Source organism: Balaenoptera musculus, chromosome 3 (genome assembly GCF_009873245.2).
Source record: "Balaenoptera musculus isolate JJ_BM4_2016_0621 chromosome 3, mBalMus1.pri.v3, whole genome shotgun sequence".
Lineage (NCBI taxonomy): Eukaryota > Metazoa > Chordata > Mammalia > Artiodactyla > Balaenopteridae > Balaenoptera > Balaenoptera musculus.
This window is the reverse complement of record NC_045787.1, coordinates 167,548,238-167,576,124: the sequence shown is the minus strand read 5'-3', so window position 1 is coordinate 167,576,124 and position 27,887 is coordinate 167,548,238. Positions and strand designations below refer to the sequence as shown.

Here is a 27,887-nt window from a genome sequence, read left to right as displayed (position 1 = left end):
CTGTGAGTGGAATCAGACAGTATTCGCCCTTTTGTGTCTGGCTTATTTCTCTGAGCATCATGTCCTCAAGGATCATCCATGCTGTAGCAGGTGTCAGAATCTCCTTCCTTTTTAAGGCTCGGTAATGTTCCACTGTGTGGATGGACAGCATTTATTTATTCATCCATTGATGGACACTCGGGTTGCTGAACCAAGGTGGTGATAAGGGAAAGGGTAATAGTCTAGAAGGAATTTGAAAGTGGATTCAGTAGAATTTGCCAAGGAATTGGTTGGGGAATGTGGTTTTTAAAAATATGTCCACACATTTTGGACACTGCTTTAAAAAGGTGGAGCCTAAGTCTATTCCCTGTGAGTAAGGGCCGAATTTAGTGACTTGTTTCTCACAAACAAAATATGGCAGAAGTGATTGTGTCCAATACCCATGAGGCTTCTGAAACTAGGTCATAAAAGGCACCATAGCCTTCTTGCTCTCTCTTTTTCTCCCTCTCTCTCTCTCTCTCTCTCTCTCTCTCTCGTGTCAATCGCTCCAGGGGAGGCCAGGTGCCATGTTGTGAGGGTACCCCAGAAGCCCAGGTAGCAAAGAACTGAGGCCTCCCACCAACAGCCATGTGAGGGAGTCTTCTTGGAAGCAGCTTCCCCAGACCCAGCTGAGCCTATAATCACAACTGCATTTTGAAAAGCTGTCTCTCGGACTGCTGTGTGGAGAATGGACTGGAGGGGGCAGGAATGAAAGCAGGGCCACCTGGGAGGTGGCTACTGCAATAGTCCAGGCAAGCCTTGATGGTGGCAGGGGAGATGGAGAGAATTAGATGGACGGATTTAATAGTTATTTGGGAAGTAAGACAAACAGGACTTGGGAGAATAAAAGGTCAGTGATGACCCTCAGGTGGGGTCTTCAATGAAACGGAGGGAGGAGCAGGTGGGGGCAGGGATGGAGGAAGATATGATGGCAGGTTTAGCTGTGGCCACATTGAGTCCATGTCCCCAAAATGTGCAAGGGTGTCCATAAACGTAGCTACTTGCATGATAAGAATAGACTAGAGGCTCTCCACTGGGGGTGATTCTGCCCACCCAGGGGACATTTGACAACATCTGGGGAAATTTCTGTTGTCACAACTGTGGCCGGGTGGGGGTGGGGTGGGGTGGATGGGGATGTTAGTGGCATCTATTGGGTAAAAGCTGGAGATGCTGCTTAACATCCTACAATGCACAGGGCTGTCCCCCATAAAAAGATTTATCTGACCCCAAATGTCAATTGTATGGAGGTGGAGAAATCCTATGGCTGGAATAAGAAAATCTACGATGTGGTATGTATATATATACAATGGAATACGACTCAGCCATAAAAAAAAGAACAAAATAATGCCATTTGCAGCAACATGGATGCAACTAGAGATTATCATACTAAGTGAAAGTTAAGTCAGAAAGACCAATACCATATGATATCACTTATATGTGGAATCTAAAATATGGCACAAACGAACCTATCTACAAAACTGAAACAGACTCACAGACATAGAGAACAGACTGGTGGTTGCCAAGGGGGAGGAGGGGTGAGGGAGGGATGGATTGGGAGTTTGGGATTAGCAGATACAAACTATTACATATAGGATGGGTAAACAACAAGGTCCTACTGTACAGCACAGGGAACTCTATTCAACATCCTGGGATAAACCATGATGGAAAAGAATATTAAAAAAAAAGAGTGTATGTGTGTAACTGACTCACTTTGCTGTACAGTAGAGACTGGCATAACAAACTATAGTTCAATTGAAAAATAAATAAAGACAATCCCAACTTCAGTGGAGGTCGTTTATTCAGTAAAGTTTTATTTCTTGGATATGCAACAATCAAGTACAGATCAAGTTTCCTGGGCAGCTAGCCTCCAAACAATCCTCTCCGAGCAGCTGGCAAAAGCGGAAAGAGTGAACAAGTCTCTCAGGGGAAGATTTTAAAGGATCAGGCCGGAAGTGACTTTTATCACTTCCTCTTACACCCATTGGCCAGATCAGTCCCATGGTCTTGCCTAAGTGCAAGGGGTGCTGGGAAATGTAGTCCAGCCACGTCCCCAGGAGGAAGAAGGAAACAATTTGAGGGAAAAGGAGCCAGTTTATTATCATTGACCTCATTATTTCTGATGTTATTCCGACCTAGCGGCTTCCTGAATGTATTTCTACTCTTGTATTCCATCCACAGGGTCAGTGAAGTGATTTTTCAGATCTCCTTTCTCAAATCCTCACTCTCTAGCCCATCTCCAAAGAAAGGCACTCCAAACATTTCCGCATAAGCCATAGGATCAAGTCCAATGCCCTTGACCTAGCATTTCCAGGGTTCAAAATGTTGACCAAGCAGTGGGATATGGATGTCTGCAGAAATGAACCCTGAAGCTCATCTATGTTTCAGGACCTGGTAGAGGAGGGTGAGAGGCTCTGCTCGGCAGGACTGGAAGGCTTCCTGGAAGAGGAGGCCTGGGTGCTGTGACTTTGAAGAAAGCAGAAGCCCCTTATCCGAAATCCGAGGAGCGGGATAAGAATGAGAAGGGTGTGGCATCAGTGAAATCAAGGGAAGTGGATGTTTGCGTAAAGAGGAAATGGTCGGGACTTCCCTGGTGGCACAGAGGTTAAGAATCCGCCTTCCAATGCAGGGGACACAGGTTGGAGCCCTGCTCCAGGAAGATCCCACATGCCGCGGAGCAACTAAGCCCGTGCGCCACAACTACTGAGCCTGCGCTCTAGAGCCCGCGCTAACTACTAAGCCCGCGCTAACTAAGCCCGCCACAACTACTGAAGCCCGCGCGCCACAACGAGAAGCCACTGCAATAAGAAGCCCACGCACCGCAACGAAGAGTAGCCCCCGCTTGCTGCAACTAGAGAAAGCCCGCATGCAGCAATGAAGACCCAACACGGCCAAAAATAAATAAATAAAATATATAAAAAAAAGAAAGAAAACAGTATACCAAGTCCTCAAAAAATTAAACATAGCATTGCCATATGATCCAGCAAGGCCACTTCTGCGTATATACACAAAATAATGGAAAGCAGGGTCTCAAAGAGATATTTACGTGTGTACCGTGTTCATAGCAGTATTTTTCACAGTAGCCCAAAGATGGAAACAAATGTCCACCGATGGGTGAATGGGTAAACAAAATGTGACGTATACAGACAATGGAATATTATTCAGCCTTTTTAAAAAAAGAGGGCTGGTGGTGAGGGGAATGGGGAGTTAATGGTTAATGGAGACAGAGTTTCAGTTTGGGAAGCTAGGAAAGCTAGTTGTGGTTGCACTACAGTGTGAATGTGCTTTATGCCACTGAGCTGTACATGTAAAAAATGGTGAAGATGGTAAATCTTATGCTGTGTGTATTTTACCACAATAAAAAAGATACATATTGGAAAAGTGAGGATATTGGAATATGGAGTATATATAGGTGAGAGGATGGAATTGCCCTGGGAGTGATCGTGTTACTGTGATTATCTAGACGCTTCTAATTCTCAGGGTACTGGAAGAAGTGCAAAGTACAGGGACCCAGCGCCGTGATGCTACAATTTATTGCAAAACAATCTGGGAGAGAGGAAAAGAGGAAAAGAGCAAATATGGCCAAAATCAACAACAGGAGGCTCGAGGTGGATGATCACCTGTCTATTGTATCATTCTTTCAAGCTTTTTCCATAGGAATTGGAATTTTTCCAAATAAAAAGTCTAAGAAGGACAAGAACAGTGAGGTGACCCTTGGCACAGTGACCTGGAGGTCACTGAGACCTGATTGGTGAGCTGTTGGAGTTGGAGAAGTCCATGGAAGGGAAATAAATCCTAAAACTCATAATTAGCATCTGGCCGGCACTTACTGTGTTCCAGAAGTTCTCCTAAAAGCGGTGCATGTACTAGCCCTTTTATTTTAATTTTTTGGCCGCACAGCAATATGGGATCTTAGTTCCCTGACTGGGATGGAACCCCCGCCCCCTGCAGTGGAAGCGCAGAGTCTTAACCACTGGACCGCCAGGGAAGTCCCTAATCCTTTTAATCTTCTCCAAATTCTAGGGGTAACAACTTTTGTTTTTTCCATTTTACAGATGGGGAAACTGAGGCCCAGAGAGGAGAAATCCCTTGTCCCAAACAGAAGGAAGTAAGGATAGTATGGTGGGAAAGAATCGGAGTCCCCCCCCCAGGTTCACAGACGCCCCCTTCCGGCCTGATGACATCCCAGCTGGCTTATGATCCACCTCTGGGATTCTTGAAACGCTCTGTCCCACCATCCAAGAGGAGCAGAGTCCCGAACACTGTTGTTATACATTAACAATCGCTTGTTATATCTTTAACAACCACTTGGGGGCTGGAGTGGTGCCGGGGCCCTGAGGTGATATCCCCACCTTAATTTCCCCCACACATGGAACAGAGCTGGACAAAGGCCTTTGTGGTGTATGAGGTCAGGACCAGATGGAGGAAGGGTCTGGGACTGGGGAGCCCTTTGGAGGGCAAGAGGCATGGCTGGAAGGCTTCCTGGAGGAGGCGACGTTGGCTCTGCAGCTTTGAAGAACACAGCCCTTCTGGATCTAGTTCTGGGGAAGTGGGGATGGCCCAGACCTGGTCTCCAGAGTCTCAAGGATGATCAGGCTGGGGCCAAGGACATTATGACAAGCAGGATCTTCACCTTCCTCCCTAAAATAAACCTTTTTGAATTTTCGGGAAGCAGGGCAGCGGAATGACACCGCCTCAGGGTTGGATCCTTTTGTCCACTGCAATAGGAAGATTACATACGCAAATCAGCAGGGGTACATCCCCACCCAGGCCCAGCGGTGACCCCTTCCAGGGAGCCAGGACTGCCACAGAAGCTCTTTTGGAGACACCCTGCAACCGTGGCTGAAAGTGAGAGATCTCTCTCGTGAAAAAATTTTTTTTAAAGAGAGAAATAGCAAATTAAATCTGTGCATTCTATCTGCACCGCCTCCCCTCAAAAAAGTTTGATCTGAAACAGCATCTCAGAATGTTCCGGGATGCCTTGGGCCCGCCATTCAAGTGTATATGCCTCCCGTCTGCATGGTTTATGGAGGGCCCGAGGCAGGGGTGAGGCAGGTGCGGTATTTTGTCGCCTGCGGGTGCTTGGAGAAATATTTCAGAGTCATTAGCCCAGAAGAAGCACTCTGGCCCATTCCTTCATTCCTGACCACCCAGGACCTGGTGGGCGGCAGCGGGTGCTTTGGGGACCCGACAGAGGTTTAAAAGATTTTAAGCCGAGGAGTATGGTGGCCTGATTTGTGCGTAGAGTCTTTTAGTTGCTTGGGGAATCGGATGACCAGATAAAATACAGGATGTTCAGTTAAACTGGCATATCAGATAAACAACGAATGATTTTTTAAAGCGTAAGTAGATACCAACTGTGGTGAGGGACATACTTATGCTAAAAAATTCTTCTTCTGAAATTCAAGTCTAATTGGGGGTCCTGGATTTTTATTTGCAGGAAGGACAGAACGTGGGGATCCAGGTCAGGGGTCAGGAGACCCAGGTGCAGGTGACCGCCCTGGTCCAGGGGATGGATGGGAGGAAAGCTGGATGCAGAGGAGGGCAGAGAAATTGGAGGATTCTGGGGAGATTTTGGAGAGGGGCCCCCACGGCTTGCTGATGGATTGGACGTGGGTGGATGTGCTGGGAGGACTTGGGCTTTTACCCTGAATGAGGTGGGGGAGCCGGGGAGGGGGACTGTGAGGGAGGAGGGATACGACCTGGGTAAGAGGCTCCCAGACCCAGCCTGGGGACTCAACAACCATCTGTCCCCATAAATGGCCCCAGCCCGGGTCTCCCCACCTCGGCACTGCTGACATCTGGAGCTGGGCCATTCTCTGTGGGAGACCGTCCTGGGCACTGTGTGGCACGGAGCAGCAACCCCGGCCCCCACCCCCTGGATGCCAGGAGCTCACCCTGCTCCCCTCAATTGGGATAACCAATACACCCAGGATTTGCCAGTGTCCTCTGGAGGGCAGAGTCGCTCCCAGTTGGGGATCCCTGGTCTTGGCACTGTAAGAGCCAGCAAGCAGATGGGTCTGGGGTGCTAACCGGGGTGCGGTCCTGGAAGGCTTTGTCAGTCTGGAAGGCTTTGTCCTCTACCGGTATTGAGTGATCTTTCCTGGGATGGGAGAAATGGATGACCGCACGGCTGGAGCTTGGCAAGTTTCAGACCACATGCTGCCCAAGCCTGGACTCATCTGAAGGCCATCTGCACAAGGCAAAGGAAGGACCTGCCTTAGAGTCTGATAAAACTTTAAATATTTAGACATTTGGGTGTTTAATTCTGATGATCCAGGCTCATGGTAACACTGCTCCCATCCAGCAGCCCGCAGGTGTCTGAGTCCACGGGGGCTCTGGTGATAATGATGGGCACCTTGACCTTGATGCTGGTCAGGGACCAGGGCAGGTGGACGGTGCTGACCAGCTCGTAGTGGGTGTTCATGATCTCGCTGTCCTGTGTGCCGCCGCTCACGGACAGCACAGGCGGGAGGTGGAAAGTGCTGACGATCTTGGTGGTGTTGAAGGGTGTGATTTGGGTGTTGGCCTCCTGCCGAAGCAGCTCGCTGCTGTCCACCCTTGAGCGTCGCTCTGCGTTGGGTGTGAAGCCCTCGTACTGCACGTGGGCATACAGGGCGAAGATGACCGTCCTGATGCACTTGCTGGTCTGGTTGTTGATTTCCGTGGTGAAAATGACCCTCTCCCCCGGCGTGAAGGTGTTCTTTTCCATCTGGATCTGCAGGCAGATGGTGCCCTGGCTGCAGCAATTGTAGGAGATCTTTTTCTCAGCCTCCACGAACAGAGGATTCTAGAAGGGGGCGGGGGGAATGGACAATTGTGAGGCATTGCGACCACAAGATCCACTTGCTCACCTAACAGTCCACCAAAGCCTCGAGCCTTTGGGACTCTCCTAGTAAGAGACACTGGGATGGAATCTGGAGTCTTGGGGATTTTGCAGCCCAAAGTCATTCCCAGCTTTGCCATTTAATCAAAACCCTTTGCCATTCTGATTGTCAATTTCCTTGTCTATAAAAGAGACCTAAGAAATTCACAAGCCCCTGGCTTTATCCCCAGCTCCATAACTCACTTGCTGTGTGCCTTGACTTCTCTGAGTCTTAGTTTTCTGGAAGACAGGGAATGTCTTATGGTCTAAGCCCAGACCTAGGGCTTACCCAAGTAGTTCAGACTTAAGGAGAAAATATTATGGACTCTGAATCATGAAAACTGTAGAGTTGAAATTATGTAACGTGTTTAAAGAAAAGCTTCAAAAAGCAGCCTTTATATCAATTGGTTAGCTGCTGGATTGCAAATAAAGTCACATATACGTTATGTTTAATGTGTGGCTTGGGTAACATTTGGCTTTTTATTTGTGGGTACTACTGTAAAAGATTCGAGGGAATTCTCTGGCCATCCAGGGGCTAGGACTTGGTGCTTTCACTCCCGGGGCCCAGGTTTGATCCCTGGTCAGGGAACTAAGATCCTGCAAGCCATGTGACCAAAAAATAAATAAATAAATGAAATTAAATAAAATAAAAGATTTGATGTGACATGGGGCGTGCTTACAATGATTTGCTCTCCACTTCTGCTGACTTCTTGTATCTTCTTCCAGAGGAATTTGATACTTTTACGTGTGTGTGTGTGTGTGTGTGTGTGTGTGTGTGTGTGGCATTTGTCATGCTCATGCAAATGTTTGTATTGTTTAGGAATACATTTATTTATTTGTGGTAGCAGTACACAGTATTGTTTGACATATTTGAATGCTTTAAATAAATCAAGCCTCATATCTTTTCCAGCAACCTGCTTTTCTAGCTTAACATTCTGTGTTTGAAAGGCATTCATGTTGGTGCCTGTCATTCTGATTCATTTGTTTCCACGATGGCAATGGAATGTGCTGCAAAATAGTTAATTTACCCTTCCCCCTCCATGATAGACATTTATATATATATATATATATATACATAAAATATGTATATTTTATGTATATATATATATAATTTTTATTTATTTATTTATTTTTTTTGCCGTGCTGTGCAGCATGCAGGATCCTAGTTCCCTGACCAGGGGTTGAACCCACGCCCCCTGCAGTGGAAGCATGGAGTCCTAACCACTGGAACGCTAGGAAAGGATAGACATTTATATTGTTTCCATGTCTGTTTGACATCATAAAAGAGCTAGAAGGAGCATCTGAAGACACTTCTTGGGCTTACATACAAGAAAGAGTTGCTCTACAAAAGAAGATATACAGATGGCCAATAGGCACATGAAAAAAGGCTCTACGTGGCTAATCATCAGAGAAATACAAATCAAAACCACAATGAGATAGCACCTCACACCTATCAGAATGGGTATCATCAAAAATTCTACAAATGACAAATGTTGGCCAGGATGTGGAGAAAAGGGAACCCTCGTACACTGTTAGTGGAAATGTAAATTGGTGCAGCTGCTGTGGAGAACAGTATGGAGGTTCCTCAAAAAACTAAAAGTAAAGTTGCCATATGATCCAGCAATCTCACTCCTAGGTATATATCCGAAGAAAACAAAAACACTAATTTGAAAAGATACATGCATCCCAAAGTTCGTAGCAGCATTATTTGCAATTGCCAAGCTATGGAAGCAACTTAAGCGTCCATCAACAGATGAATGGATAAAGAAGATGTGTCATATATGTGGAATGGAATGGAGTACTACTCAGCCATAAAAAGAATGAAATTCTGGTATTTGCAACAACGTGGATGAACCTAGAGGGTATCACACTTAGTGAAATAAGTCAGAAAGAGAAAGACAGACACTCTATATTATCACTTATATATGGAATCTTAAAAACTAGTGGTTGGGCTTCCTTGGTGGCACAGTGGTTAAGAATCCACCTGCCAATGCAGGGGACACGGGTTCAAGCTCTGGTCTGGGAAGATCCCACATGCCGTGGAGCAACTGAGCCAGAGCACCGCAACTACTGGGCCTGTGCTCTAGAGCCCATGAGCCACAACTACCGAGCCCACACGCCTAGAGCCTGTGCTCCGCAACAAGAGAAGCCACCGCAATGAGAAGCCCGCACACTGTATTGAAGAGTAGCCCCCGCTCACCACAGCTAGAGAAAGTCCGCAGGCAGCAACGAAGACCCAATGCAGCCAAAAGTAAATAAATTAAATAAATAAATAAACCTCAAAAAACCTAGTGGTTACCAGTAAGGAGAGGGAAGAGGGGAGGGGCAAGATAGGGGTATTGGATTAAGAGACACAAACAAACCTACGGTCACCTTATCTATGACAAAGGGGGCAAGAATATACAATGGAAAGGGACTTCCCTGGTGGCGCAGTGGTTAAGAATCTGCCTTCCAATGCAGGGGACGCAGGTTCGAGCCCTGGACCGGGAAGATCCCACATGCCGCGGAGCAACTAAGCCCATGTGCCACAACTACTGAGCCTGCATGCTAGGGCCTGCAAGCCACAACTACTGAGCCCACGTGCCACAACTACTGAAGCCCACATGCCTAGAGCCTGTGCTCCGCAACAAAGAGAAGCCACCGCAATGAGAAGCCCGCGCACTGCAACAAAGAGTAGCCCCCGCTCGCCACAACTAGAGAAAGCCCGCGCGCAGCAACGAAGACCCAACGCAGCCAATAAATAAAAAAATTAATTAATTAAAAAAAAAAAGAATATACAATGGAGGAGAGACAGCCTCTTCAATAAGTGGTGCTGGGAAAACTGGACAGCTACATGTAAAAGAATGAAATTATAACACTCCGCAACACCGTACACGAAAATAAACTCAAAATGGATTAAAGACCTAAATGTAAGGCCAGACACTATAAAACTCTTAGAAGAAAACATAGGAAGAACACTCTTTGACATAAATCGCAGCAAGATCTTTTGTGACCCACCTCCTAGAGTAATGAAATAAAAACAAAAATAAACAAATGGGACCTAATGAAACTCAAAAGCTTTTGCACAACAAAGGAAACCATAAACAAAACGAAAAGACAACCCACAGAATGGGAGAAAATATTTGCAAACAAAGCGATCACAAGGGATTAATCTCCAAAATATAAAAACAGCTCATGCATCTCAATATCAAAAAAACAAACAACCCAATCAAAAAATGGGCAGAAGACCTAAATAGACATTTCTCCAAAGAAGACATACAGATGGCCAACAAACACATGAAAAGATGCTCAACATCACTAATTACTAGAGAAATGCAAATCAAAACTACAATGAGGTATCACCTCACACCAGTCAGAATGGCTATCATTAAAAAGTCTACAAACAGTAAATGCTAGAGAGGGTGTGGAGAAAAGGGAACCCTCTTACACTGTTGGTGGGAATGTAAATTGATACAGTCACTATGGAGAACAGTATGGAGGTTCCTTAAAAAACCAAAAATAGAACTACCATATGACCCAGCAATCCCACTCCTGGGCATATACCTGGCGAAAGCCATAATTCAAAAAGATACATGCACCCCAATGTTCATTGCAGCACTACTTACAATAGCCAGGTCATGGAAGCAACCTAAATGTCCATCAACAGATGAATGGGTAAAGAGGATGTGGTACATATATACAATGGAATATTACTCAGTCATAGAAAGGAATGAAACTGCACCTTTGCAGAGACATGAATGGACCTAGAGACTGTCATACAGAGTGAAGTAAGTCAGTAGGAGAAAAACAAATATCATATATTAACGCATATATGTGGAATCTAGAAAAATGGTATAGATGAACTTATTTGCAGAGCAGAAATGGAGACAGACGTAGAGAACAGACGTATGGAGGCCAAGGGGGGAAGGGGAGGGTGGGACGGATTGGGAGATTAGGGGTGATATATACACTACTAGGTATAAGATAGATAACTAATGAGAACCTACTGTATAGCACAGGGAACTCTACTCAATGCTCTGTGGTGACCTAAATGGGAGGGAAATCCAAGGAAGAGGGGATACATGTGTACATGTGGCTGATTCACTTTGCTGTACAGCAGAAACTAACACAACATTGTAAAGCAACTATACTCCAATAAAAAAAAAAAGAGAGAGAGACACAAAATATATAAAGTAAATGATGAACAAGGATATATTATACAGCACGGGGAAATATAGCCATTATTTTGTAATAACTTAAAATGGAGTATAGTCTATAAAAATATTGAATCACTATGTTATACACCAGAAACTAATATAATATTGTAAATCAACTATACTACAATTTAAAAGAAAGAGTTGGTCTAGGACATAGAGTTGATGAATATTTTTCTGTAAAGAGCCTGATGATAAATCTTTTAGACTCTGCAGGCCACATAGAGTATTTGTTACATATTATTCTTTTTATAAAAACCACAACTCATAGTTAAAAACGTAGATTTTAATATTGGGGCAAAAAACACAAATCTATATATCCATCGACATCTAAATCTATGAAAGAGAAATAAGTTTCATGAAATAATGCTTATCCTTGCTACATGCCTGCTGAGAATTCCTCTTCTATCCTATTCTATTCTATTTAATCTATTCTTTTAAAAACTGTTGCTTAGACCTTCTGAATTGATTTTTCTGTTACTTCTAGTCTACTTACGCTATTCTATTCTATCATGTTGTTTTATATAAAATGAAAATGTTGTAACCCACCAAATTTATTTTTTCTAGTAAATTCTATCCACTTTTACTTATTCAATACTATTCTATTCAGTCCTACACATTGATTTTATAAAAACAAAGTCTGTTGCAACCCACCAAATTTATATTTTCTGACATATTCTATTATGTTTTCATTTAAAAAAATTAATGGCAACCCACCAAGTGGACTTTTTCTGATATTTTCTATTCTACTTATTTTAATCTCTGTTCTGTTTTCTTATTTTATATTAAGAACAACAACGTTTGCAACCCACAAAATTGATATTTTTTGATATTTTTCTATTTTGGTCCTGCCTATCCTTTCATTTTGTAGAAATATGCTTTGCAACTTGCTAAATGGATTTTGCACCCCACTAGCGGGTCATGACCTGAGGTTTGAAACACACTGTTCTAGGTCCAATGCCTTTCCTCTTGGAGACCTCAGGCTGACCCCCCGACCCCTTCAGCCTCACCTCCTACCCTCTGCCTCTGGCTCCTGCCTATCTTCAGCCTTCCCACTCTTTCCCTCCTCTTGGAAGGCTAATTGCAGCCCATTTCATTCTAAACCCCTCCAGTCTTATTCGAAAATTCGTTGCATGCGTTAGGACCCTGCAGGCGTTAAAGGACTCACTGCCCTAACCCAAGACCAAGCCAGCAGTTCTGTCCTGGTCCTGAAGGAGGTGCGAGAGGCATCAGGTGTGGCCCATCAGAGAGACCCCCGCGCCAGGCCAGGTGGGGTGGCCACAGGGCTCTGATTTCCAAGAATATTAGGGCACAAACTCAACACTGATTTTCCATACCCAGGGTTTTTTGGGACCCCATATTCCTTTGGCATATATGAAACTTTGGGGGGATTCATTCATTCAACCAGTATTCGTTTGTACCAACTTGGTGCGAAGTTCAAGGAAAACCCATAGCAGTGAAAACCAGTCCAGTCCCTGCTCTGGTCTGGAGATGGACATATAAATGGTACATTCCTTTTTTTTTTTTTTAATGGTACATTTCTTTTGTTGTTGTTGTTGTTTATTTATTTATTTATTTATTTTTGGCTGCATTGGGTCTTCGTTGCTGCGCACGAGATTGCTCTAGTTGCGCCGAGCGGGGGCTACTGTTCGTTGTGGTGCGCGGGCTTCTCATTGTGGTGGCTTCTCTTGTTGCGGAGCAGGGGCTCTAGGCACGTGGGCTCCATAGTTGTGGCTCATGGGCTCTAGAGCTCAGGCTCAGTAGTTGTGGCGCACGGGTTTAGTTGCTCCGCGGCATGTGGGAGCTCCCCGGACCAGGGCTCGAACCCGGGTCCCCTACATTGGCAGGCGGATTCTTAACCACTGCGCCACCAGGGAAGCCCTAGTGGTACATTTCTGATAGGGATAAGCTACGAGGTTAGGCAAGGGGGTGAGGTAAGGGGAGTCAGGATGCGGACTCTTTCAGACTTCTTGGTTAGGAAAGGTCTTGGGGACATGTCCTCTACCCAGTGGTACTGCTTGTTGGAAGAGGCAACGGATCACGTCTTTCAAAATTCTAAAGGTACACAGAGAGGAGTGAATGTGGAAAAATTGGAACCCTCGTTCATGGCTGGTGGGAATGTAAAATGGGGCGGCCGCTGTGGAAAAGACTCTGGCCGCTCCTCGAAAGGTAAAACATAGAGTTACCATCTTTCCCAGTTCCACTCCTAGGTGTCTACCCAAGAGAAATGAAAACTTGCGTCCATGTAAAAACTTGCACACGTATGTTAGTAGCAGCGTGGTTCCTAATAGCCAAAATGTGGAAACAATCCAAGGTCCATCAAGAGGAGAAGGGAGGGACGTCCACACCAGGCAAATCCACAGAGACAGAGAATGGATTTAGTGGTGGCTGGGGGAGGGGACAGAGAGGTTTGGGGGTGACAGCTAAGGGATACAAGACTTCTTTGGGGGATAATAAAAGTGTTCTAAAACTGACGATGGTGAGGGCTGTACAACTGTGTGAATGCACTAAAAGCCATTGATTTGGACATTTTATTTTATTTTTATTTATTTATTTTTTATTTGGCCACACCGCTTAGCACATGGGATCGTAGTTCCCCCACGAGGGATCAAACCCATGCCCCTTGCATTGGAAGCATGGAACCTTAACCCCTGGACCGCCAGGGAAGTCCTGATTTGGACATTTTAAAAGGGTGAATTATAAGGTATGTGAGTTGTATCTCAATAAAGATGTTAAAAAAAAAAAGTGGAAGGAGAAAAGTTTTGCCCCTCCCCTGCTGCCTCCCAGGAGGCAGTGTCTGTTGCCAGTTTCTCCGGTCTCTGGAAAGAGACGTCTGTTTGTTACACCTGCAAGGAAGTTCTGTGCATTTTTTGTTTTTACCACCAACGGTGCAGGCTAGACACGCTGTTCTGAACTTTGCTTTATTCATTCAACCCAGTAACTTGGAGGTGCTGAAAGGCAGAGCTGCCTCATTCTCTGTCTCTGTCTGTGCCTTGGTCTCTCTCTTTCTCTCTTTGCTGTATCTGTAGAGTTGACCTTTGTGTACTGCTACTTTAATTGCCTTAGCAACAAACATTTAAGCCGTTGCCAGTTTCTGGCCACCACAAACAGTGCAGTGAGAGATCATGTCACACACGTGAAAGGATAGCGATGGGAGAATTTTCTAGAAGGGAAATGAATGGGACAAAGTGCATGTTCATTTTAATATGGATATTGCATTCTGTGGGGGTTGTGGTGGTTCATTGGGGCATCAGCAATGCCGGTGATTGAAGATCTGGCTTCCGAGCAAAGATCTGAAGGATGAGGGGGAGGGATAGGAAGATCCTATCACAGGGTTCCAGGCAGAGGGCACAGCTGTGCAAAGGCCCTGGGGCAGCACCATGCCTGGCGTGTTGGAGGAACAGCGAGGAGGCCTGTGTGGCTGGAGCAGAGTGAGCGAGGGGGAGAGAGGGAGGAGGGGAGGGCAGGGAGGGGATGGGGCAGGTGGTGCAGGGCCTTGGGGGCCGCAGGGAGGCCTTGAGATTTTACCCTGTGGGAGGTGGGAGCCCTGGAAGGCCAAGCAGGGTCATCACCTGAATCCTTTCAGCTGCTATCAGAAGGACAGATTGTAGGAGTCAAGACTCCGTGTCTACTTGGACCAGAGCAGTAGCTTCTGCCATGGTCCACCAGCTCCTGCCCTCACCCTGCCCCCTACAATCTGATTAAAACAGTACTGAGTAGCTGAAGAAAACACCATATTTTTGTACTCTCAAAACATATCTGTAGGGACTTCCCTGGTGGTGCAGTGGTTAAGAATCCGCCTGCCAATGCAGGGCACACAGGTTTGAGCCCTGGTCCAGGAAGATGCCACATGCCACGGAGCAACTAAGCCCGTGTGCCACAACTACTGAGCCTGCTCTCAAGAGCCTGCGCTCTAGAGCCCGCAAGCCGCAACTATGGTGCCCACGCGCCACACTACTGAAGCACGCACGCCTAAAGTCCGTGCTCCGCAACAAGAGAAGCCACCGCAATAAGAAGCCCGCACACCGCGCTGAAGAGTAGCCCACCGCCCCCCCCCGCTCGCTGCAACTAGAGAAAGCCCGTGCACAGCAACGAAGATCCAATGTAGCCAAAAATAAATAAATAAATAAATAAGTAAATAATAAAACATATCTGTAATAACTCCCTTTGCTGCTATAATAACGATTTGAGCTCTTCCCACTAACCAGGCATCCCCTATGTGTACACATCGTGCTGGATGCTTTGTGATCCCCACAATCGAGGAAGGATTAGTAGTAGTAGTAGCAGTAGTATTCCCATTGTACAGATCAGGACAATCGAGGGTCTGGGAGGTGCTGTTAATTGCCCAAGGCCATCGGCTAGTGAAGGATCTGGCGGCAGAGATCTCAAGCTAGGTCTGGTCCCATACCAGCATTTTGCCCCAATTCCTGCCTTGTGCCCCCTGCACCCTAGATTAACTCTTGAGGGAAGAGCCAGAGAAGGGCCAGAGCCCTCTCAGGGTCACACAGGGAGCAGGTGGCCAAGCGGGCCTTGAGCTCAGGTCTGCTTCATCTGATCCACCCCTCCAAGCATCTACCCCCCTGAAGTAGGCTGGGCTAGAGATGATCCCTGTTACACAGATAAGACTACCCGGGACTTCCCTGGCGGTCCAGTGGTTAAGACTCCATGCTTCCAATGCAGGGGGCACGCGTCTGATCCCCGGTCAGGGAATTAAAATCCCAAATGCCATGCGGTGCAGCCAAAAAAAAAAAAAAAGAAGGCTACCTGTGGCGGCAGCAGCAGTGACAAGATTTATGGGGCCTAAATATTCTGGGGCTCTCTCCTACCACCACTGCCAGCCACTGTGCGAGGTCCGGAACTTGCATGAAGTCCCCTCACTGCTCCTTCTGAGATCTAGGGGACAGGCACCATCTCTGTGCCCATTTGACAGATGCGGAAATGCAGGCACAGAGAGGCCACATCACTTGCAGAGGGTCACACAGCAGGTAGGTGGAGATGCTGGGATTTGTAACTTGGACCTTGAAAACTAAAATGCCAGCCCTCTCAGCCACAACACTCTGATGACAAATGGGTCCCCAGGGAGGTGAAGTGACTTCGGCCGACGTAAGTCCACCCTCCCTTACTTCCACCTCTGCACCTGGCCTCCAGAAGCTGTCCAAAACCTTCCTCCGCTCAGGTGACTGATGCCACAAGGCCCTTCCTTCCCCCTGAATGGAGGGCATCCCCTTTCCGTGCTTCTTGGTGGGGGGGCACCACCTCCATCAGTTCCTGGAGAGTCACCGAGCGCCCAGGACCCTCAGTCAAGGGTCACAGCGGGGCCTCTGCTCACTCTTTTTTTTAAATACATTTATTTATTTATTTATTTTTGGCTGCGTTTGGTCTTCATTGCTGCATGCGGGCTTTCTCTAGTTGGGGCGAATGGGGGCTACTCTTCGTCGTGGTGCACGGGTTTCTCATTGCGGTGGCTTCTCTTTGTTGCGGAGCACGGGCTCTAGGCGCAAGGGCTTCAGTAGTTGTGGCATGAGGGCTAGTAGTTGTGGCTCGTGGGCTCGGTAGTTGTGGCGCACGGGCTTAGCTGCTCCACGGTATGTGGGATCTTCCCGGAACAGGGCTCGAAACTGTGTCCCCTGCATTGGCAGGCGGATTCTTAACCACTGCGCCACCAGGGAAGCCCCTCTGCTCACTCTTGATTCTCGAATGTCAAGGACATTCAGGGCCCATGTCATTCTCTGTCGGGGGCGCTGCGGGGTGTTGAGCACCATCCCTGGCCCACACTCTCTTGATCCCACTCATCCCCCCTCCCCAGTTGAGACAACCAAAAATGTTCCCAGACATCTCCCAGTGTCCCCCGCAGGGGCAGAATCACCCCAGTTGAGAGCCGCTGGTTTAGTTCCTGCCCTGGTTTCTGATTCCCCGTTTGCGAAATCACTGGGCCGGAGGAGCGGCCAACACCTTCCCTTCTTCCGGGTCACCGCCTCCCCGGTCTCCTGGCTGCCCGCCTCCCCCTGCCTCCGGGGAGCTTTGAGGACATGCCCTACCCCTGCTCCTCCTACATCACTACCTGCAATGGGTTTTCTGCGTGGAAATCCGAAGAAGTCCCTTGCACCAACAAGTACCTTCTCTTCTTGGCTAGGATGTGCTCCCGACCCAGGCAGGAGGCCTGCACGAAGTAGAAGACGTGGCCAATTTTGCTGGTGAAGGTAGAAGGGAGCCTGGGAGGTAAGTTGAAATGGAAGTCAAAGGTGCGGCTGCCTGCACTTAACCAATTATCTGAAAGCAAAACACACCGATGCCATCAGAAGGTTCTAGAGTCTTTTCTTCCCTCTTTTCTTTCTTTATTGTTCTGGCAGGGAGCTTGTTCTGGACCTGGCCTGTTTGTCCCTGAGCTAGGCTTAGCTCTGTGATTTTTAGGGATCGAAAAAGCCTAGGCCCATACATATTAGGTCTCAGCTGGGCTGGAGACCGATGCCCTGGGTAGGTGATGATGCGACTGGGGTGGTCACCCCAAACCACCGACCAGGACTTGCTCACCCCTGCTCTGGGCCTGGGAAACTGGAGGTCCGGCTGCAGGATTCGATCACATATTCATTCAACAAACACGTCTTGGGTCCCAGGGCAGGCGAATCTCCCTGCCCTGGCAGAGCTTGGCCTTCAGTGCACAGCATACAGTAGGTACTTAATATTTGTTGACTGAGTGGTGACAGAAGACCGGGGAGGGACTCACACTGCACCCCCATCTCTGTGACCTCCCTGTTTTATTTTTTTTTGCACTTCTCCAAGACCCTCTTATTAGAGTGTTTTCCCTGCCTGATGGCAACCCCAGCGATGCCAGGGACCCTGTCTGTTTTCTTCGCTGTTGTATCCCCAGCATCTGGCATGGTTGTTGTGCACAGTAGGTGCTTAATACATGTTTGTGAAGTAAATGAGTGAACCCATCGCAGGCTTGGGGCTGATGCTTCTGAGAGGAAAGGATGCTTCCCTTGGGAATGAAGAAGGGTGATAGCTGATAATGTGGGTGGTGAGGGGCGGGGGAGTGTTTTGGTTGAAAAAATGAACACCTAACAAGCACTTACTGTATACCCCTCCCCCCTGCCCTCCGCTATTCTGAGCCCTCCCCTCGACATGCCATTAAATCATTAAGTCCTCAAGACAGTCTTAGGAGGCAGGACTTTTTCCTATCCCCATTTTCCAGGTGGGTTAACTGGGACACAGAGAGGCGGCCTAGTTGCTGAGTATGAAGGCCCAGCAGGTTGCCGTTCCTCCCTTGGAGATCTGGGCAGGTCCCCCTCCCATCACTAGATCTGAGCTTGGTAGTCACCTCTTTGGAGAGACCTTCCCAGGCTACCCTATCTAAAATTAAAAAAAAAAAAAAATCTACAATTGAACTTTGTTCAGCCAAGCATTGGCCAAGTGTTCTGCTTGACTGTGGACTACCCGGAAACACCCCCATGGACACATTTTGGAAAGGACATATAGTTTCCTGGCAGCTCAGGCTTCCTCATATCTGTCCAGACTTTAGATTTGAACCTGGCAGAGTTGGGGACTAGTCAGTCCTTCCCACGGAGAGCTTTCCTAGCCTTCTCCCTCCTATCTCTTTCCCCGTGACCACAGGAACCAGGCCTCTGCCCATTTCTGATATCCCCGGGGGTTTGTTGATTGACTAACAGATGTGTTTACCTTCCAGACCCCGGTTCCTATTCTGGCTAAGGTTGGCGGCCGGCCTTGTCCTTACCCTCCACTGGGAACGTCTTTGTCTTGTGCACGTAGTCAGCCTTGTTGTTGCAAATAACATCTCGGCTATAATCGCGGGATGCCCCAATTTCTTCATTCCACTCTACATAACCTCTTCCCACGAGCTCCACCTTCACGATGGGGTCCACCAGGGTGCTGTTCAGAGTTAGAACCACCTGCCCTTTTATGCTGGAGCCGGCCAGGTAGACCGCATCCTTGGGCAGCACTAATTCAATGGACTTCACCACAGACATGGGGGGTTGGGGTGACAGAGAAACATCCTCCCCCCTCCCCTGTGTCACTGAGATCCCCGGTTCCTTGGCCGCAGTGACGTCATCCGTCTGTGACATCATCCAGCCAGGGTTCCGGGAAGGGGTTCCCAATGGCCAGGATGAGAGGCAAGGCTGTTGGGAGTGGGCGGCCGCTTGGGAATCGCAAAGTCCTCACTGGTTGGTGAAATGGTAGCCTGACCTCTTTTTCCTAGGAAATAATGAACAAACGAACAAGAAAACCACAAGATCCCAACACTGCTGCCGACTAGGGAACAACTGTCATCCTGCCAGAGGTCTAGGGGCCTGGGTGGGAAGAATTCTTCCAGGCCCTGGGGTGAGGCAGGCATCATGAGCTCTGTTTACAGATGGAGAGGCACAGGGCATGAGCCCAGGGGTATTTTCTGCTCCATCCGATGGCCCCCAAATGTGGATGTGTGCACCCCCTTCTCAGGGTTCACAGATTGATGCTGGGTCCTATGCAGATAATCGTTTTCACCTTTTGTTTGTTTGTTTGTTTTGGCCACACCATGAAGCTTGTGGGATCTTAGCTCCCAGACCAGGGATTGAACCCGTGCCCTCAGCAGTGAAATCTCGGAGTCTTAACCACTGGACTGCCAGGGAATTCCCAATCATTTCCACCTTAATGGCTCTATATTTATATCAGTGTGTGTTAGAAAGAAAATGATAGCCACGGCCAGGGCATGGAATCTGCTGTGTCTTGAAGATGTTCAGAGCACGGTGGGCTCCATGTGAACACGGATACCATCACGAAGCACTCTCTCTCTGCACAGCTGACACTTGTCTTTATGCCAGCGTCTCCTCCACTGGTTGGGAAGTCCCTCTAGGGCAGGACTTTGTTTGCCGAACCCAGAGCCTGGTTCAGGCAAGGGAGGACAATTAAAGTTTGTTGAATGACTTAATGACTGTCGAGAGCATATTGTTCTGCAAAACGGAAACTGGGGCCCTTGGCACCCTAGCAGTTATTCGTGGTGCCCAATTTGCACGTGGGCCGGTGCCTAAGCGCGAGGGTCTGAAGCAGAAGAGGCTCTACGAAGTATCTGTTCTCCAGGCTCTGGCAGGCCTCATTTACTCTTTGTCGTATCTTGCTTTATTGGATGTGATGTCTTTTGCGGACATCGATGTCTTGTCTTCCTAACTGGTTACTAAGCCTCTTTTGGAGATGCTTGGCATAGTGTTTTGCTCATGGTTGTTAATTAACCCAAGCAACCCCTCTGACTTTCTCGAAATGACTAGAGAAACGGGGCCCTGCATCACCATCACTCCAGGTCTTTTCTTCAGGGAAAGCCAGACACCTCTTTCTGTGTCACTTAACCTCAGACATCCAAGGACCCTGGGCTGTGCCCTGCACCAAATGCACATGAAGAATATACGGTCTATTTCTTCTTTCGGCCATGTTGAGCTTTAGCAACAGCAGGCACAAATGGATGCTATGCTCTCGCCAGTAGCAGGCTGGGTTCCTGTGGCAGGTGTTGTCAATGTGGAAGATTTCATCTGCCTCACAAGCTCCGGGAGGCCTGCCTACCTGTTCACACCTGTGACGTGGTCTCCACGTGGCTGATGGCTGAGCATCCAGAAATGCAATCAGTTGCATTGAGGAAGTCCTGAAGGTGGAGAAAATTAACAGGAGCACCTGGACTTCGTGTATTGGAGTGTATTAGTTTCCTCTGGCTGCTATAACAAATGTCCACAAATTCCGTGCTTTAAAACAACACAAATTAATTCTCTTACAGTTCTGGAGGTCAGAAGTCTGAAATGGAGCTAAAATCAAGGTGTTGGCAGGATTACGTTCTAGGGTTCTAGGAGGGAATCTGTCCCTTGCCTTTTCCAGCTTCTAGAGGGTTCTCACATTCCTTGCCTTTTGGTTTCATCACTCCATCCTCTCTTTCCATCGTTATGTCTCTGACTCGACCCTCCCGCCCTTCTTTGTCATTTATTAGGACCCTTGTGATGACATTGGGCCAGCCCAGATAATCTAGGTTAATCTCCCCATCTGACGATCTTTAATTTAATCCCCTCTGCAAAGTCCGTTTTGCCATGGAAGGTTCTATATTCACAGGCTCCAGGGATTAAGATGTGGACATCTTTGGGGGGCCATTAATCTGTCTACCGCCAGGGGAAACAAAAGCAGAAGTACCAGCACCAAGACAGAAGGAACTCTACATGTGGCGAGAGAAACCTTGTAAAAACATAAATTGGAGCTCATCGCTTTTCTGCTCACAGCCCTCCCATGCTACCCACTGTTCTCAGGAGAAAGACCAAAGTCCTCCTGGTGGCCTGCGAGGTCTTATAGACACCCCTCTGACCGCCTCAGCTCCCGCCTGCCCTCCCCTTTGCTGTGTCTGCCCTGCTCTCCGTCCATCGCTAAGCCTTTTCCGGCCTCTGAGTTTGCTCTTCCCGCCTTGACCCATCTGTCCTTGGTTTCTCATCTCAGATCTCAGCTCAAATGTCATGTGCTCAGAGAGGCCCACCTCTCCACCTTAACCAGAGTACCCTCTCTCCCCACCCCCCATACGGCCGCCGGTCACTCTCCAGCTCTTGTCCTGTCTTCATTGCATGTGCGGTATCTGAAATGATTTGCTTTATTTATTCATTTCTTGCTGGTCTCCCCAGATAAGAATGTAACGTCCCGGGAGACCACCAACAGGGTCGACCTTGCCCACTCTTGCGCTCCCAGCTCTGAGCACCCTGTTCAGGCACTTTGTAGGTGTCCAGCATGGGTCACTGTATACCCGCCAAGACTGGCCAGAGCAGAGCAGGCAGGGCGGAGGGGGGAGGGCAGCTCTGCCCGCCTGGACAGCCCGGAGAAGGCGGGAAAACGAGGCGGGAAAAACCAGCAAACAAGCCCTGCGGGTGGGTAGGGTGGGGAGCGCTGGCGAGCCCTGACGCTAGGAAATCAGGCTGGGGCGATGAGGCCCGTCATCGGGTGCAGGCGGTCTCCTGGGGGGGGTGATCCCCCCAAATTCTCCGGCAGAATTTAGACATTGATTCCCGCCTTCCTGCCCTACTGGTCAGTGCATGCCTGGGGAGAGGGGCTGAAGCAACGGACTTAGGAGGTCGGGGGTCTCTACGCTGGGGACCCCTGCCCCCGGGGGGATCCCTAGGGCTCCTGAAGGGCACCCATGGTGGGGGGGACTCAGGTCCCGCCACCCGACCCCATTACACGGTGGGCGCGCCCAGCAGAGCGCGCAGGGCTGGGCGGGGCCGTGGCCCGCTGGGCGGAGGGGGGGGGGGTGGACAGAGGCGGGGGCGCCCCCCACCCCCTTTCTCGCTTCCCGCCACTGCGGCGGCCAATCACCAGGCAGGCGCCCGCCCCCGGCGCGGCCTCCTGTGGCCCCGCAACTCCCAAACGCCAAGTTTTCGCGGGAAAAAAATCAGAGCAGCTGGCAGCGCAGCGGGCAGTGGTGGCCGTCCGGGGGCTCGGGATCGCACGCACGTCCGCGCGGGGTCCCAGCCACACACGCGGTTCCTTTGCCATTCTCAGAAGGGCCGGCGCACAATCAGGAGAGTGGATCGTGAGCGGTCAGGCGGATTGAGGTGCCAGCCCGGGCCAGGGCGCGGGTGGGCGGGGGGGGCGGGCAGGACTCTGCGCACCCGGCTCCTTGACTTTGCAAAACTTTCCGGGACTCTCGGCCAGCACGGGCGCACGCGTTCCCCGCGCCAGGGCTGCCCTACACGCGGTCTCGGGCTCTGCCCCCAGCCCTGCCGGCCCTTAGGAGTCGCCCCTGGCAGCCCGAGCTCGGGCAGGGGCGAGCGGAACATCCCTGGCGCCCCGCGGGGGTCGCGCCGGCTGGGTGGGGGAGGGCCCGGCGAGCCGCGGGGGAGGATGTCAGGCTCCGCGCCTGCGCGCGGGGTGCCCCGCGATTCAATTGTCGCGCCCGAGCCCGATTTCGCGCGCCCTTAGTTCCCCGGGCGCGTCTGGGCCAATGGGGAGCGAGCAGGGCGGGGCGGCCGGCCGCAGCGGGGCCAATGACCGAGGCGGCTCAAGTGAAGGGGGTGGGACTTGGCGCGCGGGCCCCTCGGCAGGTCCTGGCGGTGGGGGTGGGCGTGGGCTCGCCGGCTTGGCCCGCGCGGGCGGGCGGGAGAACAAGAGGGGCTCCGGGGCCGTGCGTCGGGGTCCGGGAAACGCAGGCTGGAGCTCGGGACAGCCGTGGGGCCGAGGTGAGTAGCGCTGCGCGCGCGGGGGCGACCGGGACGGGGCGGCCGGTTGCCATGGCCACGGCGGGGCGGGTGCGTCGCGCACGCGCGCGGGGGCGACGGCGGGGGGCCGAGAGCACCGGGGGTCCCGAGCTCCCGGGTCTCTGGTGGGCTCCTTCTCCTTCGGTCACACTTAGTTGAGTTCCCTGGGACTTCTGAAGTTCCAACCCGAGCCGGACTTTTGGGTTCCTCTTGCGTCAGTATTCATCCAGGGAATGAATGAATGGATGAATGAACAAACTCGGCCCCTGACCGTTTGGCTGTGTCCCCCTTCCTCTGGTGGTTTTTTTTTTTCCCTCTATGAAAGGCAGGGTGGGTTGACTGAGTGGTCCAGGATGCTTTTTGCTCTCCGGTAATTTCCCCTCCCTCCTCAATCCTCCACCGGTGCTACTCATTAATGCATTAACTCCTTAATTCACTCAGCCAGGCCCTGAGCCAGCCGTGGCAGTCTAGGGGCATTACGGGGCTGGGAGGGCGTTCCAGGAGTTGCCTGGTGTCCACAGTCTGGACAATAATAGCAAGGATGACCTGAGTGTGGCACAGCCCGGTGGTGGTGGTGACGGCAGAACTGACCGAGGGGTCCTGCTCTCTTGTCCTCCTAGCACCAGCAGGCACCATGTGGATCCAGGTTCGCACCATGGATGGGAAGGTGGCCCACACTGTGGACTCCTTGTCCAGGCTGACTAAAGTGGAAGAGCTGAGGAAGAAGATCCAGGAGCTGTTCCATGTGGAGCCAGGCCTGCAGAGGCTTTTCTACCGGGGCAAGCAGGTAAACCCGCCCTGCAGGCTGCCCGCCCGCTTGCCCGCCTGCCCGCCCAGCACCTTTGTTCTTGCCTCAATCCAGGCACCGCACACACACTCTTCCCCCCTCGTCCGGTCCGCTTCTCCACAGAAACCTCCAATGTCTGAGCGAGGAACAAAGGCTCTCGACTCCTAGACTGACACATCAGGCACTCGAATCTGTTGCGTCTGGGGGCTTTTAAACTCCCAGCCCCCCCCCCGGCCTTTTTTTTTTGACCCTCCCCTCAAAATAATTTCTAGAAAAAATAAGTTGGAGGTGGCCGATGGAGGGCTGATGAATTTCGAGGGAGAGCCTAGAATCAATACTCAGACGCTAGGACGGAAGGGACCAGGTTTTTCTTTGAAACACACACGCTGATGGCCCACGGTCTGCACCTATTTAGCTTCCGACCCCCACAGGGTTTTCTAGAAATTTGGATCGGCTTATTCAGAGTCGGAGATGGCGCTTGCTAATCAGGAATTTCCGCCACTTCTGGGCCTCCTCTCTGGCGGCAGCGGGGCCGCCCCTGATCAGGGGTTTGTGCTTTCCGCGGGCTCAGCTGGCCCTGCTCCTAGGTTTCCTTTCTTTGAGACTCCCCCTACCCCACCCCCAGCCCCTGTAGCAATTGAAAATGGCCACCCTTGGTTTATGGGCTGCCCACTTTGGGGACATTTTCTCTAGTGGCGTCCCTGAGGGTGTCCATTCTTGTTGGTGTCTTGGCAGGGGGGACGGCAGGCTAGGCTGTGAGTGGGATTTCCCTGAGTGGGAGATGGTCTGACAGAAAGTGTTGTTCCCATCTGCTGGGGCCACCCTGGAGTTGGGTGGCCTGTAGGGACCTCGGCGTAGACAGCGCACGGGATTAAAAGTGTTCAGTCGGGCTCTGACTTTGTTGTCGCGGTTTGAACTGGGTGCTGCCGCCATCTGGTGTCTAGATTGAAAAATAAATGCTCCCCGCCTGGCCAGGATTTTTTGGGGGCTGGGAGGATCCTGCCTGCCTCCTGGAAATGAGACTTGATGATTAATTTCTTGGGCTCAAGGCGCCCTCCGAGACCTTTAGCCTCCTTCCTGTGCGAGATAGGAGGACTTGAATGTCTTACGCATCTGAGTTAACGCGCCCCGCCTGGGGAGGGAAAGCCGAGCTGGCGAACTCGGGGATTTGACTGCGGTCACGTGCGTGGCGCGGGTGGAGAAAAGGCAGGGCCGCGAGTGGAGCTCCCCTGGGACGCTGTTTCTCTCCCCTCTCCTCCAGCGGGGGCTCATTTTTGCAGCATCCAAACTGATTTCGATTTGCCTCTCAGTCTTTGTGTTCAGCAGAAGGTCCTTCCACCGAGTTTCTGAAGACCGCCTGCGGGCACCGGCTAAACAGTTCGTGGCATCATCCAAAGGCGGGTTGGATCGAGTCCTCTTAAGTTCAAGGCAGTGAATATTTCTGGGTGCCTGCTGTGGGCTGGGCACCGTGCATTTTAATCTTTACATTCAAAGACATGCAGAAAAGTTGAAAGAGCCATGAACACCTACACACCTACCCGTGGCTTTTAGCACTGACATTTCCCACGTTTGCTTTATCACTGCAGCTGTCTCCCTTGCCTCTATCCGTCCACCAGTCCATCTTATTTTGGATGCATTGCAGAGAAAGTTCCAGGCACTGGTTCACGTCACCCCCTAAACCCTTTAGCATTGCCTGTCCTTAACTAGAGTACAATGTTTGTTTGTGGTTCTTGTTTCTTTAGGTGAAATTTGCATATAGTGAGAGACACGTCTTAAGCGGACTTTTCGGAGTTTTGACAAATGTCTACACCCACGTAACCAAACCCCTATCTCCCTGCATTGGGAGCGTATAGGTGATCCACACGAAGGCTTACGAAAGCCTTCGTAACATCTTTGTGAGTTAAAAAGCGTGATGATAAGCATTGTGCCTCTAATCATCAGGATATCGGCGCTGAGAGACAGCTCTGAACCCTGCCTTTCTTCTCGCAGCACAGCTTTTGAAGTTCTCAGAAGGTTCCACGTTCCCACGGGACCTCTAACTGCCGCTCACCCCCTTCCCTGCGCTCACTCTGCGTTCAGCCCGCTCAGCGGGCCGATGCGTAGCCAGTTCTGTCTTCCGGGTAAGGAGGCCAGGCCTCAGCTGTGATGCAATTTCCCCAAGGTTGCGCGACCAGGAAGTGGCCCAGCCTCGCAGGAGGTGTGGACAGTGCCAGGAGGGTGGGGAACAAAGGCACACAGCAACAGCACCTTGAAGCAAGTCAGGTCTACAAACAGACTGGGCTAATCACGATAGGAAACAGTGCAATTTCCAGCGGGTGCAAGAGAGCTGTTGTTTTTACGGAATGTTCTAGAGAGTGTTCGAGATCCTTTCCCTTCTTTTGTTTTTCCTTTATAAAGAAACGGCATCTCAGTCCAAGGTCTGCAGTGAGGTCGACGGAGCCAGTAAAGCAGAACAAGAGTTGAGTCTTTCTTCAGGATATGGGAGGGTTTCGTGGCTGGCTTGCTTAGGCTGAATAGGTTGGCGGTTATGTCACTTGATTGGCGGAAATGCAGGGAGCCGAATGGGGGAAGGGACGCCAGGCGGCTGGCCCAGCCTGGGCGAAGGCGAGAGGCATCTGGCGCCTCTTTTTTTTTTGGCTGCCCGGAAAAATAGCAGTAGCCAGTAGCCGTCGTTTGTGGTGCCTTTAACGCAGTCAGGTACAATGGTTGCGCTTAATCTTCCCAAGTGCCCTGGCCAAGTGTCTCTGGCCAGGGACAGTCTCTGTGCTTTCCCATCAGGTGGGGCTAATTGCGGACCCACCACATGTGCACGGTGAGAATTCAGTGAGGTCATGGATGCAGGGATGTGTGGGGAGGGGGCTGGTGTTTGAGCTCCGCGCCTGGTTCACGGTAAAGGAGCAATAAATCATTTGGCGCAGGGCCTTCCCCTGGGCACTGCTGACATCAGGGCCAGATCATCCTCCGTGGGGGGCCGTCCTGGGCGCTGTGGGGTGTGGAGCAGCCTCCCTGGTCTAACCCACTTGATGCCAGGAGCCCTCCCCCAGTCAGAAAGATCACGAAGTCCCCAGATGTTGCCAAGTGCTCCCACGGGGCAAAATTGTCCCCAGTTGAGAACTGATTATTTAGTAGGTAATTTACTTAAGGAAAGCAGTCTGAAAGATCAGGTGAAATGGCATCCTAGGAATGGCCTTTGGAGGGTCACTCATGTCACAGTGCCTCACCAGATGTCCCTGCTGGATTGGCTTTTCCTGAATGTCAGCCCGTTTTCCCAAAGGACAGGGTTAGGCGGCAAATAAGACAGTCCCCTCCTGTCCTTTTTTATCCTATTAGAAATCGGGTCTCCTCCTGGAGACCCGTCCTTCCGGCTGGGCTGCATGAGGGAGGGTCCCTTCCTCCCCACCCCCAGAGCTCCTGGCTGGAGACATGCCCTCTAGGTCAGGGATTAGCAAACCCTTTCTGTTAAGGGCCCAGGGGTAACTGTTTGTGGGCTGTGCAGTCTGTCCGCTCACCTCTGCCATGAAAGTCCTGAACTGAACACAAACAACTGAATGGGTGTGTCCCGATTCAGGTCGTAGTAGAACTTTATTTACAAAACAGGGACAGCTGGAACTGTCCCGCTGGCCAGGGTGTGGCAGTTACTTGCAAGCTTCCTCCTGGGGTGGTGGATCCAGGTTGTACGTCAGGAGCAGGCAGCCGTGGGAGGTGCTGGACCGCGTCTCTCTCCAGGGCACGGGCGCTCACACTGTTTGGACTGAGGACCCCTTTCCACCCTCCAAAGGGATGGAGGACCCCAAAGAGTGTTGTGGATGTTCATCGCGTCTTGTCGT

The 27,887-nt window shown here is 50.3% G+C and overlaps 2 protein-coding genes across 5 annotated transcripts in view; one reads left to right on the top strand and one right to left on the bottom strand.

The window, feature by feature from the left end:
* Nucleotides 1-6,235: 6,235 nt before the first annotated feature.
* On the bottom strand, nucleotides 6,236-19,068 carry ARRDC5 (arrestin domain containing 5). The gene is made up of 3 exons (XM_036848874.1): nucleotides 18,806-19,068; nucleotides 17,135-17,343; nucleotides 6,236-6,805 (listed from the first exon to the last, which is right to left on the bottom strand). The coding sequence occupies exons 1-3, from the start codon at nucleotides 19,056-19,058 to the stop codon at nucleotides 6,278-6,280; spliced, it is 990 nt and encodes a 329-aa protein (XP_036704769.1). The 5' UTR covers nucleotides 19,059-19,068; the 3' UTR covers nucleotides 6,236-6,277.
* A 3,398-nt stretch (nucleotides 19,069-22,466) lies between these two features.
* The window catches only part of UHRF1 (ubiquitin like with PHD and ring finger domains 1), a 32,896-nt gene continuing 27,475 nt past the window's right edge, over nucleotides 22,467-27,887 (top strand). For 2 of the 4 annotated variants that reach the window (XM_036849088.1, XM_036849085.1), the window contains exons 1-2: nucleotides 22,467-22,631; nucleotides 23,894-24,060. In XM_036849088.1, coding sequence (XP_036704983.1) covers nucleotides 23,908-24,060 — 153 coding nt within the window. In that variant the 5' untranslated portion in view covers nucleotides 22,467-22,631; nucleotides 23,894-23,907. Of the gene's footprint in view, nucleotides 22,632-23,149; nucleotides 23,256-23,893; nucleotides 24,061-27,887 lie in introns of those variants that run through there. The other 2 variants (XM_036849087.1, XM_036849086.1) reach the window with 1 other exon arrangement.

Bases quoted from the DNA above. Each gene is read 5' to 3' on its own strand.
- ARRDC5 (XM_036848874.1), bottom strand. From the start codon at position 19,058: ATGTCTGTGGTGAAGTCCATTGAATTAGTGCTGCCCAAGGATGCGGTC. The intron at 17,344-18,805 runs GTAAGGACAAGG...TTTTGCTTTCAG, and splicing joins AAAGACGTTCCCAGTGGAGG to ATAATTGGTTAAGTGCAGGC. The intron at 6,806-17,134 runs GTAGTGATGTAG...GCCCCCTTCTAG, and splicing joins ACGCAGAAAACCCATTGCAG to AATCCTCTGTTCGTGGAGGC.